Source organism: Pyrenophora tritici-repentis, chromosome 5, assembly GCF_003171515.1.
Source record: "Pyrenophora tritici-repentis strain M4 chromosome 5, whole genome shotgun sequence".
In the NCBI taxonomy this organism is placed as follows: Eukaryota; Fungi; Ascomycota; class Dothideomycetes; order Pleosporales; family Pleosporaceae; genus Pyrenophora; species Pyrenophora tritici-repentis.
Window position 1 is genome coordinate 1066365 of NC_089394.1, and position 17017 is coordinate 1083381.

The window sequence follows — 17017 nt, forward strand, 5'->3', positions numbered from 1 at the left end:
TTCGCGCGAAGAAAATGGTACCATAATACAGTCAACCGTATCGGAATGATCCCCAAAGCTACCGCTCCCAAATGATACCGAACGATGATGGGGAACAACTTTGATATCGTCACCTAACAGAACTTCTGTATTGCGCTTAATCCAGAATGGTAGTCTGTGCCAGTCTGTGCATGCGTTGGTACCCAAACGGTGTGTCTTTTGTGACAGGCACTTCCGCACCATACTCTTCTATGCATGCGTCAAAAGGCTTGTTCTGAAGTCGATTGTCGCCCGGAGGTAGTGGAAGGTCTGAGCCACGATCTCTCAGCTCTGTCTTCAACTCCATCAAGTTACCCCATAGTATGAAGAGCTTCTCTTCTAGTAGCTTGAGCACGCGGTGGTTGCCTTTGAGACTGCGTGAAATTAGTGCACCAGTCCATTGTAGGCAATGAGAACTTACTTGACAGCCTGAGTTTTCAATAGAAACTGTCCCATGTCGTTATTCACGAAGACTGTCAGCTTTTCAGAGACTGTGCCACGGGGTATGTTGGCATCCTCAAGCAACAGAGCAAACCCCCATTCCCAACGTTCTTTTTGTTGCCCGTTGCTAGTTGTCTGTTTTGCTGCTTGTCTGTTCCAGTTTAGATCACTATTCGAATGAGTGAAAAGCTCAATTTCTGGGGGGAAGACGTCGACTACGCGTACACGGGATCGATGTCTACAATTTACAAAAGGAAGCGTGTAAAAGTTGTATTTCTCAGGGGTACGCATTTCGAGGTGAGGGTTGTACAACATTTCCGAGATTGTCGATAGCTTCATTTCGGGAAAGGCGGCTCGAACTACCATGATTAGCCACATGAAGCACTGGATCAATCGCAACTTACTATTCTTGTTGATACTGCTCTGCTGTAATTCCCATTCACGCTGCTTCTCTGCTATTTCTTGTAGCTCGGCTTCCTTTTCTGCCTTTTGTATTTCCTTCTTTGCTTGCCTCTTTTCCTTTGCCGTTTTTGCTTTAGGATTGCTGGGAGGGTTTTGCATAACTTCGAATGCTGTTTTAACACCACGTTTCTTCTCGTATTCTTGTCGTCGTTTGTCGATGGCTTCAATTTCAGGCGCGGATTTCAATTGGCGAATGTCCACTTGATTGGGTCTATCCTTGTCTTGATGTACCACGCCCTCGAGTCGACCAGCTGTTGACATTCTGACATGCATGTTCCGGAGGTAGACATAGTCGCCGACGGCCGCATTTTCCTGAACCCATGCTGCGTTCGACTCGTATAGGGTCACACTCAGAGTGAGATAGCCATACGGTCCCTTGAAGCCTTTGTCCGAGAGGTGGTTCCAAGTAGTTCCTTCTTCCGGATCAGGGAAATAGTGCATGTGCTCGTTGGGCGTGTAGTCTGTTACCTTCATATCTACTTGGCCGCCCCCGAAGTGCCAATAGATGTGGACAATTTGCACGCAAACATCGTAGAAAGTATTGAATTGCAAGTCTTTGACCAGGCATAGCTTCCTAGATGATTTGAGTTTGGATGCAGTAATGGTGGCATGCTGTTGCAGCTGTTCTGAAACGCCAGTCGAGGCAGCTTTCAAATCTATAACAGCCATTTGCTCAGCAATTGTTGGGGGCTGGCCAATTCCGGTCGAATCACACATGAGTTTCTGCTTGCCACACTGATAGGGCTGCCTCTGGCTTGGGCTGGGGATCTTGGCACCTGGGAAGACAATCATGGCAACGGTCTTGTAACCAATACATTCAATGTGACCTTGCCAGTCTTTGACATTGAATTTTCGAATGATTATGACGTCGCCGATACCAGATATTTTGGGAAATCTATCCTTGGGCCTGAAAATCCGACAGCTGATGGTGGATTGATCGCCAATGGATCCAGACGAGAAGTCATCTTGGAGGGTGAAATCCAGAGAAAAATCTGTTCCTCTGGTGCTCTTTGGCTCACCGTAACTTACAAGGACACCTATGATGCTGACGAGCGAGTCGACATTTGTGATGTCTTTGATTGCTGTAAAGCCGTTGGGCAGCGGCATGGCAGCTGGAAAAGGCCGAAAGCGGCTAGCGTGATATCTGGTGGACAAAGAAAAGAAAGAGGGCAGGGGCGAAAGAAAGGATTAAGAATGTACTGTACTATTGGCGATATTTTCAGTCAATGGGTCAGTAACGCGGGCCTAGCAAACGGCAGGCGGTATCCGGCGAGAAGGCACAAGAGTGGGCGAGACAGTAGTTATGGGAGTCTACGTCGCGTCGCGGTGGTTGCTTGGGTAGAGTGCACAGGCCAGGACTGCTAGCGCAAATACCCGCTTCGCCGCTTCCGCATTCAAAATCACCCCTCTGTCTGGAAAGTTTACTCCCCTTTACCAGCAAACACAACACACCACACTCTTGCCGACTCACCACATACCTTGTCCACCAGAGTCGCTGCAGTCATGGCCGACAAATACATCCCCGAGCACCGTCGCACGACATTCAAGGCCAAGAGCGCTTTCAAGCCAGACGAACTCCGCCGCCGCCGTGAAGAGCAACAGGTCGAGATCCGCCGGGCAAAGCGTGAGGAGAACCTCGCCAAGCGTCGTGGTATCGCCGGCCGTGACCAACCCGGTGCTGCGCTGGGCGCTGCCCCCGACAGCGACGATGAGGGCGGCAACATTGAGAGCCAGGTTCGTACATACCCCACTAAGCCGTGCCCCTGGGGAGCGGGCGAACGGTATAGAGATGATCAGGCTGACGCAGGCGACAGCTCAACGAAGAGCTCCCCGAGATGGTAAAAGGCGTCTTTTCCGAACAGATCGACATGCAGATCCAGGCAACGACCAAGTTCCGCAAGCTGTTGTCTAAGGAGCGCAACCCACCCATCGAGCGCGTCATTGAGACTGGCGTTGTGAGCCGCTTTGTTGAATTTCTGCGCTCCCCACACACGCTCGTACAATTCGAGGCAGCATGGGCTCTTACCAACATCGCATCCGGTTCGGCGCAGCAGACACAGGTCGTCATTGAGGCGGGCGCGGTGCCCATCTTCGTCGAGTTGCTCAGCAGCCACGAGCCAGATGTTCGGGAACAGGCTGTGTGGGCTCTGGGTAACATCGCCGGTGACAGCCCCGCATGTCGCGACTTTGTACTCCAGGCCGGCGCACTCCGCCCGCTTCTCGCTCTGTTGGGTGACAGCCGCAAGTTGAGCATGCTGCGCAATGCCACATGGACCCTGAGCAACTTCTGCCGTGGCAAGACCCCCCAGCCCGACTGGCAAACTGTGAGTTCTCCACCCCATGCAACCCCCCCACATTCACGCATGAATACTAATTGTCCAGCAGATTCAGCCTGCCCTTCCCGTCCTCGCCAAGCTCGTCTACTCGCTCGACGACGAGGTTCTCATCGACGCCTGCTGGGCCATCTCGTACCTCTCCGATGGCTCCAACGACAAGATCCAGGCCGTCATCGAGGCTGGCATCCCCCGCCGTCTGGTAGAGCTGCTCATGCACGCCTCCACATCCGTCCAGACCCCCGCTCTCCGATCCGTTGGTAACATTGTGACCGGTGACGACGTCCAGACCCAAGTCATCATCAACTGCGGCTCGCTCCCTGCTCTGCTGTCTCTTCTCAGCTCGACCAAGGACGGCATCCGCAAAGAGGCTTGCTGGACCATTTCCAACATCACCGCTGGCAACTCGACTCAGATCCAGGCCGTCATCGATGCTAACATCATCCCCCCTCTGATCCACCTTCTCGCAAACGGCGACTTCAAGACGCGCAAGGAGGCCTGCTGGGCCATCTCCAACGCAACTAGCGGAGGTCTGCAGAAGCCCGCCCAGATTCGCTACCTCGTCCAAAGCGGCTGCATCAAGCCTCTCTGCGACCTTCTCGCCTGCCCCGACAACAAGATCATCCAAGTCGCCCTCGACGGTCTGGAGAACATCCTCAAGGTCGGAGAGATGGACAAGGAGTCTGGCGATGGTGCTGGTGGCGAGTCCATCAACCGCTATGCTCTCTTCATTGAGGAGGTTGGCGGCATGGAGAAGATCCACGAGTGCCAGAACAACGCCAACGAGGAGATTTACATGAAGGCCTACAACATCATTGAAAAGTACTTCTCCGACGAGGAGGGTGAGGCCGAGAACATGGGCGAGGCGGGACCCCAGGTCAACCAGGAGGGCCACTTCGGCTTCGGCGCTGCCGGCCAACAGACACAACAAAACTTCAACTTCGCCAATGGAGGTGACTCGATGGACATGTAAGCCGGGTCTGGCCCGTGACGAGCCCGAAGTTGAAATGCTGCGTCGTTTGCCGTGCAGCTCTCCCCACACGATACTAGTCAGCCATGAATAGGCGGCTAGATGTGTTTGCAGTACCCTGGATGAGTTCGGAAATCATACGCGATATGATACATGATGCACGCAAGTGCCATGATTGCAAGGATATTGTGTTTCTTTGCAACACCCCCATCCTTTCCCAGCCATCAGTTCGCCATGATTATTATGAAGCCTTAAAGATACACCGTCTTGTAACCCCATGTTCAATATCCGCATCATATCCCCGGCGTTGCGTGTTTGCCTAGCTTGTGAAGATCGGAATGGTTTGGACTGGGCGCTCTACACATTTGGGTCGAGGGGTGACATGTGTTCTCAGTTCAGCCATACCAACCAGATAGCTGAATACATCGCCGAGCAATCGGCCTATAATACATGTACAGTTCATAACTACGTGATTATTCTATATGTTGTAAGCTAGGATGCGGCTAGTTAGACAGTTCGCTGTCCATGTGCGTCATCCGCGGCATCCTGGCGCCCCACCAACCTACATCCGCAGTCAACTACGCGTGGGGTACCTTGTATCTTTGGTGTCTTAGTACGTGAATGCATGTCGCGTGTCTCTGGAGATATATCGAGAAATCTATCACCTCGCACAGTCTCTACAACATGCGCACAGCCCCATGATGTTTGCATCAATCTCTTGGTCCGATGGCGCAATCATCGCAAGCACACCGCCCTGAACCACAGCCAACGCACCGCTATCCTCCAAACGACCGATGCGCATGTACAAGTAATTTTCTTGTCGCAACCTCTGCATGCTATACTTGCCCTTATACCAAAGAAACCCTTCTAGACGCCCAAAATGTGTCGATTCATGGTAGGCTCGCGTCAGGAGACATGCAGAACATCTATCTAACAGCCCCAGGTCTACAAGGGCAAAGATGAGATACTGCTCTCAGAGCTCATCCTCAACCCCTCGCACTCCATCCTGACCCAATCCTTCGACTCGCGCCTCCGTCTCGTACGTCTCTACCCCATACCTCATCTCACCCCCCTTTCCCCCAACCAACTAACCCACTCCCAGGACCGACGCCGCCCACACAACGGCGACGGCTTCGGAATCGGCTACTACACGACACCCTCCCTTGGTCCCACGCCCTGCGTCTTCACGTCCACAATCCCTGCGTGGAACTGCATAAACCTCTCCCGCATCGCCACAAAAACCACGTCCAGCCTAATCTTCGCCCACGTGCGCGCCACAACCGAGGGAAACCTCAGCGACAGCAACTGTCACCCTTTCAGCTACAAAACCCTCATGTTCATGCACAATGGCGGAATCGGCTGCTGGAAGCAGATCAAGCGCCGGCTCGCCATGGATGTGGATGAGCGCTGGTTCAACGTCGTAGGCGGGAGTACGGATTCAGAGTGGGCGTTTGCTCTGTTTCTGGATTGTTTGGATAGAAGTGGTGTGTCGCCTGATAAGGAGGTTGATGCGGGCGTGGGGTTCGGTCATACGGTGTTGAGGAAAGCGTTGCTGGCGACGATTGAGCGGATTAATGGGTTCATACGCGATGTAGTGGGCAGCGCGGGGGTGGGCGAGGAGGAAGGGAGGAGTTTACTTAATTTCGCGGTGACAGATGGCGTTAGTGTGGTGTGTTCGCGGTATGTGAGTAGTAGGACTGATGAGGCTGCGAGTCTGTTTTTCAGCTCGGGGACTAGTTGGAGGGAGTTGCAGGGGAGTGGTGGGGTGCACTCAGGAGAGGCGGACGATGATGCGGATAGGGAGAGGGATTATGTTATGGAGAGGAGGGATAAAGGGTCGGATATTGTGCTCGTGGCTAGTGAGCCGTTGACTTTTGAACGTGGTAAGTTTGGTTTTTCAACCCTCCTATCCTTTTCTCTTGTTGTGGAAGCTAGTCTGATCATGGTAGATAACTGGGTCACTGTTCCGACGAATAGTACACTCACCATCTCGAAACAAACGGTCATGATTCATCCCATCGTCGATGAATTCTACAGCCGCAACCCGAGTCATGAGCGCAGTGCCAACTTCGCCCAGCAAAAGGGGCAGACGGTTACCGGGAGCGATAAGAGGGTGCTTGGGAATGAGGTAGCAGTTGCTTAGTTGGACAGGATTGGGAGATAAAATGGAGTCATATCTGGCTACTCCAACTTCCTCTCACATGCGGCTCAATGTCAGAGAGAACATGCTTAGTCGCTTTCTCACATGAAAAATGATAGATATAAGGAAACACATTGATTGACGTGTTCTATCTGACAACATAAATTGCCAATCTAAAGCTCCAGATACTTCTTATTGCCCCTCTTTTTCGTGTAACTCTTCCATCTGGCCTCACCATCATCTCCATAGTAAGCTGCGGCTTTCGCTGGATCAACTCTGTCCTTGAGTACTGGATCCCGTGCTATTTCCTCGTCCGTGTGCATGACACTCGGTCCGTATGTGTTGACAACGTCATGGCAGAACTGTTCCCAGCTTTCGTCCAGGTACTTGTGTCCCTCTTTTTGCTCCTTTTCAGAGAGACAGCTGTAGTCAATACTCCAGCGTGCGAGCTGCTTCCAGCTGTAAAGAGACATGGTAGGCGCGCCCACCATGATCTGATAGAACTCATGGGACATAGAGTTGCTATAATAATCGTTAGTCCTAGACAATTAGGTGTATGTGGCGTCTTGAGGATCGATAGTTGTAATGAGTGACATACCTAAAAAGGGATGGGTTATCCGAATTGACAGTGCAGGGTATACCTGCAGCCAATAGTTGAGGATAAGGATGCTCCTTGATGTTCCTGCAAAGATGGAGTAGTTCATTCGAGATGGGGCACAGCTCGATACAAATCCCAGGCTTCTTGCCATCCTTTTTGAACTCCTCTACAAGCTTTGGATGCTTCAAAAGTGCGAAGCCATGACCGATGCGTTTCGCTCCCAAGGCTACTGCATCGTAGAGGTTTGAGTTGGCAGGATCGTGAGAGCCGCCGGTGTCGAGCAATGTCTCTCCAGCATGGAACATGAAGGGGATCTCTACGCCAAGCGTCTTGCAGGTTTTCTTGAAAGCCATGAACTGTTTCTGGTAATAGCCAATGTGGAATGCTCGGTCTTCTGCTCCAACAAGATCAAAACCTATGGCATGTCAGAGATCGGGTTTACGGTTATAATCTTGGTATTTGCTTACCACAGATGAGGTCTGGGTATTTAATCTTCAGTTCAATACACTCCTTCATATCCCTCATCATCAGACTTGGGGGAATGGATCGTGGAGTGCAGTAGATGATCTTCAGCCCGAACGGAAACTCGTGAAGCCGCCCTGCATCTTTAAGCTGCCGCTTCTTTTCGTTGACGGCATCAATGATTAGTTGCATTTGGCCAGAATTATCTATCTTTCCTTTGCCATCATTGGTAGGAATATCCTTGTCAAGCAACATTGGTCGTAGCTCAGCGTACATGATTTTCTCCTCAATGAATCGGTCAATAGCCATGCCAATGTACTCTGTATAGGCTCTTTCGTAGTTTAATAAGCCTTTAAAAGCTCTGGTGGCTTGGTTGAAACGCGCCCAAACACTGTGATGACATCAACAAATATACTCATGAATCCGGGCACAACATACCCATTGACAGTCTGATCAGGGTCATAAGCCTCTTTCTCACTGAGAACCATCTTAGACCTGAGCCAGTTCTCAGCAGGACGTAGCCGCGCAACAGCTGGCTGGCCACAGTGAGATGGTAGATTTCCTTCCCGAAAGGTTTCAGGTTCCTGCTGTTTGTATTTACCAGGAAATTTACGTTCGAACTCGTCTTGAAATTTTGACCATAACATCCAAATCTTATCTTTAACAGCCTCATCCTTGAAGTTTGTGCACGTAGGGTACGTGTCCGAGAAGATGTTAATGCTAGGATCAACTGTCTTGCGGTCCAGGACACTAAAGACCATCTCGGTCTCCTTTAGGTCTTCCTCGTTTTCGATGCGCCGAATGCTACGTATATACATGTTCTCGGTATTTCGAGCTTGCACGAGCAGCAACTCAGGGTGTAGTTCGGCATTGAAGTGCAAGTGCAACAGGGCTCCCTTGGGCACCATCTTGCTAATTTCAAACAGCTTGCTCCTCGTATCTATATACTCCTTGTTGGTGAGATATTGACCGCCCATATCCCGGTCATCTTTCTTTGGCAATGTCTCCGAGGGGAGATTGCCGAAGATAACGTTTCGCTCCCACTCGCGGATTGCAAAGATGATGTTGGCTGCGCGCTCCTCCTGGGAGGAGGGTTTATATCTTGCCTCTCGATCCCAGGCATTTTGTCGTTCCGATTCGACAAGCCTTTCGCGTTCTTCGGCGTAGTTGGTAATGCTCTTGTCGTCTTCCAAGGACGCCTCGAAAATCAAGTGAACATTATTCTTGCTCTCTGATGCCATGTTGATTTCTGTATCTTGTGTGGAATGTAGTGGTATTTTACTGATAGGAAGAGGGCTTAACGGCCTTTTCCTCTTCTTCGGCGAGTTAGCTGCTGTCATAGCTGGCCTGTTGGGGTCCTGTGGTGATCTGTTTCTATCACGTACAAGGCTATATCCGATAGTCAGTGCGGAAGCTTGAAACATAGTATCAGTGCTCAGAAACTCACAATGTGGGGACCAGAATGCCACACGTGCCCAATATCCTTGAACGGGCTCGTTGGGGCTCACTTGAGGTCTTGGAATCGCCGTCAGTGGGCATGCCGATGATGTTTGTTTCAGTCTGTCACAAAATGCTCATACCGGTCGACTGGAACTGCAGGGCTCGTGTGGGGACAATGTACGATTATGCTGGAACGTAAACAAAGCCTAAGGCAGACTTGCTACGGTAAATTGACTGGTTCTATCCAGGAGGCTGAGCAGAGTCTTTAATAGTCAGAGATACTTAGTTGCCACACGACGAGATCTCCCCTAGGTAAAATCCGATCACGTATCAAGGTTTAGCCAGCGGATGTATATTGCGTGATGTGTTCTTGAGGTGTTGGCCTGCTTTTCGGCCTAGTTTGATGGCATGAGTCAGTAATGAAGCACACGAGATACGTCAAGCTGGGGCAGGTATGCTGCGCCCCGTTCCTGCGGCTAAGAAGGCTGAGACAATACTGCTGCCTGGAGCTCTGGTATGATGGCGTATATGAACTTTGGCGGTGCAGATGAATCAAATTACGAGAGTGTACCTGATCCTTAAGGGAGAAGGTATGTTACGCTCATGCATGATGTTGAATGGGAAGGGACAACGCTGCCAAGACAATCGCGTGCCTGAGGGGCACAACAGAAGGAACAACGACATACATCAGTCCATCCACGCTATTTTCGAATGTTTCTTCCTTGTCTCATCAATTTTGGTGATTGCGATACCACTTTCTAGATCTTTTTGGAGCAGTTCGGCGGTGGTGCAGATATCGCTATCCAGTCGTGTTACGGGAAGGTCAGCCTGGTGCCGTGCGTCTGTTCTGGTGGTGTTGCGAACAACGGACTTATGATGGCGATCGCAGGCAGTGTCAAGGTTCACTTGTAGTCGAGGCGCAGCAGCTGAAAACTTCGCGACGTCGTCGCGACAGACGCATCAGCTCCTTTAAAGAAGATGGATCGCACAAGTGGGAGTCTCTGTCCGTAGCGATTGAGGCTATGCAACTCGCCTCGCCATCCTACTGGGTTACTGGAGCCTACCGGTAAGTAACAACCTGTCAGCCCCTCATCAGCCTGAGGCACCCAATAGCTGCAACAGCGCCAATCGGTTGCGGCTGTAAAAATGCACCACTTTCCTGGGCTTTTGACCGAAACGAATGTACATAATGTGTCGCTCGTCACACCTCGATGCGTCGTAGGCGCTTTTGGCCCCCAGCTGGTGGGACTTGTCGTGCTCCGCACCGACACTTGGTCAAATCTACATGTTTCTCCGCCTCAATCCTGCATCTTGTTTTATATAAGCTTCCTGTTCGTTTCTGTAGCGCATCTACTTGCACCAATGCACCCTATCCGCATCGTATAACCTTCGATTCCTCTTTCCTTTGAGCTCTGAAAACATTGTTTCTTTTAACTAGGCCTTGAAAACCTTTTGGCTCCAATCAACATGCATTGGCTTTCACAAGGCCAGAATGGTACCACTTCTCTAGACGAGTTACAACTCGACATTGTTGGTTTCCTCGCAATCTTAGGCGAGGGCTCAGTACTCGCCAACGCCCAAGTGTCGACGCTGTCCAAATGGATATTTTTGCCGCGCTTGATCCCGGCGCCTCAAGCTATGATGAGGCCAACCAGACCTAATCGCCTCGAGCCGTTTCCCGGATATGTAACCGGAATCGTGTCGGGCAATCACCGAGATAGCATCAACCATATTGGGAACATCGTTTGGTGAGTGCACTACTTTCATGTTGATTGGCAGCGCTTGGACACAGCTGTCCGCACAAAACAATCCTCATAATATGCGCCCTCATCAGAACACAAGAGCTCTTTTGGTATCCAAAGAGAACAAAAGCACTGTTCGGAGACTTTGATTAGCCAAGTATATAGCTATGCTAGGGCAAGAAACCTCTGGCTAGAATTTTGTAATATGATAAGCGCGTGCGCTTACACAACCATAGAACATGGCTAACACAAAAACACCAGCGATGCTAATAACCTCGATCCCTTCTCGGTGCGTGTTGTCAAAATTGTCCGCGATACCGATAAATCACCGCTCAAGGCTAAGACTATTGCTCCACTTACCGTCGTTCTGTTCATTGGGTTTGCACTATCGGCTCTCCTGCTGGCTCTGTCAATATGGCAAGAAGATGGCATGTCGATACTTGCGACTGTACTATTGTCCCTTCTCACGAGTTTGATCGGCTACGGAAACAAATGGACATTGAAACTGCCACAGCGAAAGAACACGACGACGAGAGTGCCTCGAGGTGACGTTGTGATCAGATACCCCAAAGGCAGTTTTCTGATTGTACAGTGCGATGAGAACGTTGCACGGGAACTCTACTTCGCCCCTGAGAGCATCGACTATCTATTGACACATGGACCGGCGTATCGGATACTCAGTCTGGTGGGCACGACGATGCTCATGGGCGGCGTCATCTGTCTTGCCAATGCTCAAATCCAAGTCCAGATAGCATGGGCAGGCTCCTACATGCTACTCGGCGCGGCATACTGGATTGTGGCTGCGTTACCTGGAAAGATGCATTGGGATACGTCTTGCTACCGCGTCGAAAATCAGTGTCTCTCCGATTCGAAAATGGATGAGAAAGGCTACCCTTCCAAGAACGCAACCTTCACGCAAGCACTATGGAGGACTATCGTCGTTACTAAGAATATCGAATGGATCACCAGGAGTGTTGCGTGCCCTGACACACCTGCATGGCGACAATGGCTGCGAGAAGCTAAAGCATGCAGCTCCGATGTGATGTTCAGTGAGTGTGAGGCGAGGCCAGGGGTCAGGACGTGGGAAGTACCGGATTGGGACCCGCAGGCTGCGTTGACCGAGTTGCTGGACGAAGAGGCTAAAAAAGACGATCGCAGAGAGGGGTTTGAAGAAGTTTGAATACACGCATTTTTGTGAGCATTTGGGGTTCAGGACATTCCTTCTGGGTTTTTGCAAAGCGTTGGGACAGGCCGGCACCGGTTGTCACCGGGACGACTTACGACAAAAAAATAACTTGTATATGCACTCAACCTACGCACCAGTCTTTACTGATAACTACCCTCTGTCCTTTTCGGGTACACTATCTCCTTTGGCATATCAGGGCGTTCAACGACATTTTATTTCACGCAAATCAACAACATCAATACTACGCGTCGTAAACCCATCACAACCAAGTACGCGTGACGATCCAACTTACATCACATGCACCATGGGCTGTCTTGCACAACATACGCTCGCTTCATAAATAATAGGTATCTTATCCCAAACGCCATTACCCGAACGCTTCCCCACCTATCGCCTGTCCCCAACACCCCTCCAGTGATACCTTTCACACTGGGTATAAAACCTGATCAAGCTCATAGCACCCACCTCATCCCCACTTCGAAACAGTTGCGCGATATCAACATTCAACGGGCTATCCGGCTCCGCGCTCGTAAGCAGCTGGTGTATACTCGTCATGGTGGTGGAAAGCGTGTATGCTGGCGACCAAGACGTCTTCAGCAGATCGAGGCAAATTTCACCCGTTTTGAAGTCGACGTTGGGGTGGCAGATGGGCGTTATAAAGCGGATCGTGGGCGCGGCGAGGGGGTACGTTGGGGGGATTGAGATGGACAGGAGCCAGCAACCATCTTGGAGGTTGTTAGTAAATGTATGAATGTGAGTGAATGGGGAGAAGTGGTAAAGGCGGTGGAGGGTTTTGGTTGAGGCCGTGTGTTTTGTTTGGGTGTAGGTATCATACCTTCATATGCCGTGCCTGGTACACCCTTCATAACCGCCCTCCATTGCATGACATCGTCCTCCACAGGTCCGAGGTCAAGAAGCGCATCGTTAGGGTCGTTGTGGTAGGTTTGCAGTTCCGTCATTAAGCGCTTGATGGGTGATGCGGTGCGTGCCGAGCCAGCCATGGTGTATATTCAGTATACGTCGAAGCGAGTGATATAATGGTCAGTGAAAAGGTAAGAGCGTAGCCGTGAAGGAAGCTCGGAATAGTAGGAGGCTGGACAGCGGCGCGACGGAATACTTGGGTTGGCTTTCTTGCTGGCTGCAAGGATGTGTTCCGGCGGTGATGCATGCTGCACCTCGGCCGCCTCGGTGGAGCTTGAGCCGCCAGGTGCACGGAGCTTCTCCCCACCAAAACTTTTGGGTGTGGGAGGTGACGGAGGTGTGCAGCACGACACGCTTTTTTCACTGTTTTCGTCGAAAGAATTGACCTGGTAGCTTCACGAGACTTCTCTACGCGATTGATTCTCCTGGCTACCGACTTGTTTTCATCTCGCGCAACTCCCACGCTACATCTCCAACTTTGCGCGCAGTGAAGTCACCAGTATTCCATCTTGCGACGCATCATACAGAGACGACATACACTGCACAATGGTCGCCCCAGTAGTCACCCTCACGCATCTGAATCGCGCCGATGGATCAGCGACCTACACACATAACGGATACTCCATCATTGGCGCTGTCAACGGGCCCATCGAAGTACAGCGACGCGATGAATTGCCAGAGGAAGCAGCGATTGAGGTGAACGTTCGACCCGCAATGGGCGTTGGAAGTGCGTATTATTCCAAGATTGAGTATATAGAAGCATTGGAGAACTAATACATTCAAGGTCCGCGCGAGCGACATCTCGAAACCCTCGTTCACAACACACTGCGCAGCATCATCTTGACACAATCAATACCCCGAACACTAGTCCAAGTCACATTACAAGTTCGAAGTTTGCCAGAGGAAGACAGCACAACGGGCGTCAACACTGTTCGTCATGACTCTAGCAACTACGTTATATCCATAGCTAACAAACATAGTCTCTCACCCTTCTCCCACACCTCCTACATACCTCTCTCCTCGCCCTCCTCTCAGCCTCTATTCCCCTCCGAACAACATTGACCTCCGTAATCATCGCACAACCCGCCTCACCATCCACGAACTCATTTCCTCCACTGCTCTCGCCAACCGCAAATGAACTCCTCCGCGCCAAACCCATCCGCGCCGTCCACGTCTTTGCCTTCTCAGGCAACAGAAAAATGTTGATGAGCGAAAACGATGGCAGGTTCAGCTACGAAGAATGGGCCGAGGCATGTGAGATGGCTGAAACAGCATGCTGTGGAGATGAGGAAGACGATGATGATGGTGGCGTAAAATTGGAAGCTGAGGGCGAGGCAATGGACATTGATGCACAGGCTGAGTCAGAGAATCTGGACCAGTGGTTGAGAAGCGTGGTTAGGAAGAAGGTGGAATTCGAGCAGAGGTGGAAGAGTGCTACGTGAAGCCGAGGTCACATGTGCGAGTAAGGCCTACACAAGATTCGACGAGCAAGTCCGATCCATCCGACGACTAAGTCTATGGATGGAGCACGGCAGGAGATCAATATGCGTGGCAGACATCACGAGGTTCTTGGCTGCGATAATGGAACGGAGTCTTAGCGTGTCGTGTGGTTACACATGCACGGCGGAGCAAAACTAGCGACCTTCCTCAGCTTGCCTGTAGGCTGTTCTACGAGCATCCAGCTTTTCAATGAAGCAGGCAGACCGCATCTTGGTCATGCGGGCACAGAGACAGGGCCATCCATAGATATATACAGGAACTGGTGTCATATCGGCATGACACCAGTCCATATACAGTAACAACAATTAAACCACATGAGATCCAGAGTATTCACTAGAAAGACATGTTGAAGACGGGAAAGTGGAAACATGCTACACACATATTACAAGTGAAGTCAAATGTCTTAATTTACAACCAAGATATCCCCCTAGCTTCACGTTTCAGCTACATACAAAAGCCAAGCCAAGCCATCAAAGCAAGGAAAGAAGCAAGCAAGCCACACACTAATCCACTTCCTTACCCATACGACATGGCCGCATGCCGCCCCAGCTTGCCATTTTCTCGCCTATACAGCCGCCACAATGTACACAAAAGGCCCATGACTCGACCTTGCCAAGGTAAGCGAAGTACTACGCAAGCCCATTTTTGGCGCTCACTGGAAAATTATCCGGGTTGTCCCGTTGTGAGGAGACGTCCTATACTGGTTTTGTAGTGAGGAAGCGAGGTGGAGTGGATCGATCGATGGGTGTAGTCGGAGTAGTGTAAACACGGTCCAGATGTCTACTTTGACTTCGGTATGTTTTTCGCACAGTTGACGTCTCTTTCTCCGCGGAATACAGTGAAATAGTGCAAGCACGTGACTATACCACATCCCTCTCTGCGAGTAACAATGCTGACAAATAATACTTCTTCATCCAGTCACAACAGTCCACTGCGTACGCCGCCATCCTTTACTCGACACGATGACTGCGCCTTGGAGCACGGCTTCACTATCTTGCGTGCTGTGAGGTGGAACGTGACGTGTATACGATGCCGTCTCTAACTCCTCCTCCCGGTCAACTTCCTCGGTTTTGATGGCCGAATCATGGATCTCAGTTGCGGTCTGCGCCCTTGCTTCTGGTTGCAGAGTTGGTAGAGGGAGGGGATAGTACGGTGCATCGTAAGGTCCCGGAAGGGGTTTTGGGGCGGATATCCAGGGATAGATTGGGATGAATGCTGGTTGGAGGGTTTCCTGTCTAAGGGAGTCGAGGTAGGAGTTTGGGTGAATTGGGAAAGATGGATTCGTGGCGGGGACGTATTGAGGTTGTTCTTGTTTTATGCGAGGCGAGGGCGCTGTGGTCTCTGTATCTTCTTGTTTGATTGCTGGTGAATTTGAGAGCTCGTCTTGATATGAGTCTTTTCTTTGGTGGGAGCTTGGCTTCTTTTCATCTTGATTTGACGCCAAGTTGGATCGATCTCGACTGGAACGTGACATCCTGCTCTTTCTGCGTGCAAGCAGGATGACGATTGACCGGCAGGCTGTTACGAAAAGTGACCACAGGACTATACCCTCGAGTAGGTACTGATGATGTTCGGGTGAATTGGTAAGCCAGCTTCTCCCACTGGCTTGACTAGACGGCGTAGGAAGTGGAGGCATGGGGACAAATATGGCAGGTGATCCAGGAAATATAAATCTAGATAGATATCCACCCGGCGTAGTCCAAAGTGTGGAGATGATGCAGGCCCAGGATATAGTAGTGACACTAACCAACCGTCAATAAAATAGACACGAGGAGAACCACGACCTTTTCATAGCAAACATACCTCTAAAGAAAGGGACAATGATATCGCCGTTAGCATAAGCACTAGGATGTGAATCCTGCTGGCAATAAAACCCCAACCGATTTTAGGTCTTCGCGTAGGTACCAAGTCTCCTGTCTAGATGCCCGTTTGCGTACGATGCGCTGCCGGGATTTCGTATCATATAAATACGAGAGAAAAGGACAGACCGATAACCGGGGGCGGATTTGGTACGCCAGGAGTGAAACAGGAAGAAGCCGCGTTTGGTTCCTGCATGCCACATGCCCACATATGGTTTCTTTCCTCACGCGCCATGCTACTTTACTTGTTCGCCTTCTCACGGCGGCGAGTGTCAATCAGCAACGCCAGGTACAACTCGGAGCCACGGCATTCTCCGGCGAAGCTAGCACAAACGCCCGCGATCTGGTGCTACTTACGAAGAAGGGGTGTGGAGAGGCGGTCGCGGGCCAAAGGGAGATGGCAAAGCGCAAGCCCCCCATGGTTGAACCAACAAGGCAAACGAAGCTTCGTCATGTTCAGCTGCAAAGAGTGCGCGTGTGCAAGGCATACGTGACCGATCCTACTAGGATGAGCATGGTTTGGTACGCCCACTTCAGCAGTGCGTCGTAGCTTGGCGTGTGGGTGTTCAGCTGAAGGATGCGATGGTGGCGTTGCGTGTGGCGCTGCCTGCATGGTTCATCAAGCTAATCGGTAACCATGGCTCTACTCGCATCCCTGCACCGAGGAACAACGGCGAGCTGGCGTTGAACGCCTCGCAGTCAGGTTGTTGTTTCGACCAGGTATTGTAGCGGCCAAATTGCAGCTTTTTTTTTGTTGCGCAATCGCCTGTGTCATTGGGAAGTGAGGCGGCCGCGTCGAACGGGTACGGTAAGGTTTGCAGAGTGGGAAAGGATTGCGGTTTCAGCTTTTTGCTGCAACGCCAACCGAACGCTCGGTTCCCTTTTGATTACGCTTGACGACATATTTAGGCTTTCATGTACGAGAGAGGCGCGTCATCTAAACAA

The 17017-nt window shown here is 51.0% G+C and overlaps 8 protein-coding genes across 8 annotated transcripts; 4 read left to right on the forward strand and 4 right to left on the reverse strand.

Moving 5' to 3' along the window:
- Nucleotides 1-136: 136 nt before the first annotated feature.
- PtrM4_103840 (telomere-binding alpha subunit central domain-containing protein) lies at nucleotides 137-2028 on the reverse strand (the record flags this gene model as incomplete). Its single annotated transcript, XM_001936219.1, has 3 exons — nucleotides 137-392; nucleotides 440-818; nucleotides 864-2028. 3 exons carry the CDS (start codon nucleotides 2026-2028, stop codon nucleotides 137-139), a joined length of 1800 nt encoding a protein of 599 aa, XP_001936254.1.
- A 396-nt stretch (nucleotides 2029-2424) lies between these two features.
- PtrM4_103850 (SRP1, Karyopherin (importin) alpha) lies at nucleotides 2425-4227 on the forward strand (the record flags this gene model as incomplete). The annotated part of the gene is made up of 3 exons (XM_066107525.1): nucleotides 2425-2655; nucleotides 2736-3245; nucleotides 3307-4227. 3 exons carry the CDS (start codon nucleotides 2425-2427, stop codon nucleotides 4225-4227), a joined length of 1662 nt encoding a protein of 553 aa, XP_065961974.1.
- An 877-nt stretch (nucleotides 4228-5104) lies between these two features.
- Nucleotides 5105-6367, forward strand: PtrM4_103860 (glutamine amidotransferase; the record flags this gene model as incomplete). Its single annotated transcript, XM_001936217.1, has 4 exons — nucleotides 5105-5119; nucleotides 5168-5263; nucleotides 5327-6107; nucleotides 6174-6367. 4 exons carry the CDS (start codon nucleotides 5105-5107, stop codon nucleotides 6365-6367), a joined length of 1086 nt encoding a protein of 361 aa, XP_001936252.1.
- Nucleotides 6368-6537: 170 nt separating this feature from the next.
- Nucleotides 6538-8665, reverse strand: PtrM4_103870 (Add, Adenosine deaminase; the record flags this gene model as incomplete). The annotated part of the gene is made up of 4 exons (XM_001936216.1): nucleotides 6538-6886; nucleotides 6963-7377; nucleotides 7430-7815; nucleotides 7863-8665. The coding sequence occupies 4 exons, from the start codon at nucleotides 8663-8665 to the stop codon at nucleotides 6538-6540; spliced, it is 1953 nt and encodes a 650-aa protein (XP_001936251.1).
- Nucleotides 8666-10331: 1666 nt separating this feature from the next.
- PtrM4_103880 (uncharacterized protein) lies at nucleotides 10332-11786 on the forward strand (the record flags this gene model as incomplete). The annotated part of the gene is made up of 2 exons (XM_001936215.1): nucleotides 10332-10612; nucleotides 10868-11786. 2 exons carry the CDS (start codon nucleotides 10332-10334, stop codon nucleotides 11784-11786), a joined length of 1200 nt encoding a protein of 399 aa, XP_001936250.1.
- Nucleotides 11787-12179: 393 nt separating this feature from the next.
- On the reverse strand, nucleotides 12180-12793 carry PtrM4_103890 (Ubiquitin-protein ligase; the record flags this gene model as incomplete). Its single annotated transcript, XM_066107526.1, has 3 exons — nucleotides 12180-12186; nucleotides 12235-12517; nucleotides 12628-12793. 3 exons carry the CDS (start codon nucleotides 12791-12793, stop codon nucleotides 12180-12182), a joined length of 456 nt encoding a protein of 151 aa, XP_065961975.1.
- A 466-nt stretch (nucleotides 12794-13259) lies between these two features.
- On the forward strand, nucleotides 13260-14155 carry PtrM4_103900 (Rph, RNase PH; the record flags this gene model as incomplete). The annotated part of the gene is made up of 3 exons (XM_066107527.1): nucleotides 13260-13440; nucleotides 13498-13643; nucleotides 13694-14155. 3 exons carry the CDS (start codon nucleotides 13260-13262, stop codon nucleotides 14153-14155), a joined length of 789 nt encoding a protein of 262 aa, XP_065961976.1.
- Nucleotides 14156-15123: 968 nt separating this feature from the next.
- On the reverse strand, nucleotides 15124-15687 carry PtrM4_103910 (uncharacterized protein; the record flags this gene model as incomplete). The annotated part of the gene is made up of 1 exon (XM_001936212.2): nucleotides 15124-15687. One exon carries the CDS (start codon nucleotides 15685-15687, stop codon nucleotides 15124-15126), a length of 564 nt encoding a protein of 187 aa, XP_001936247.2.
- Nucleotides 15688-17017: the final 1330 nt, after the last annotated feature.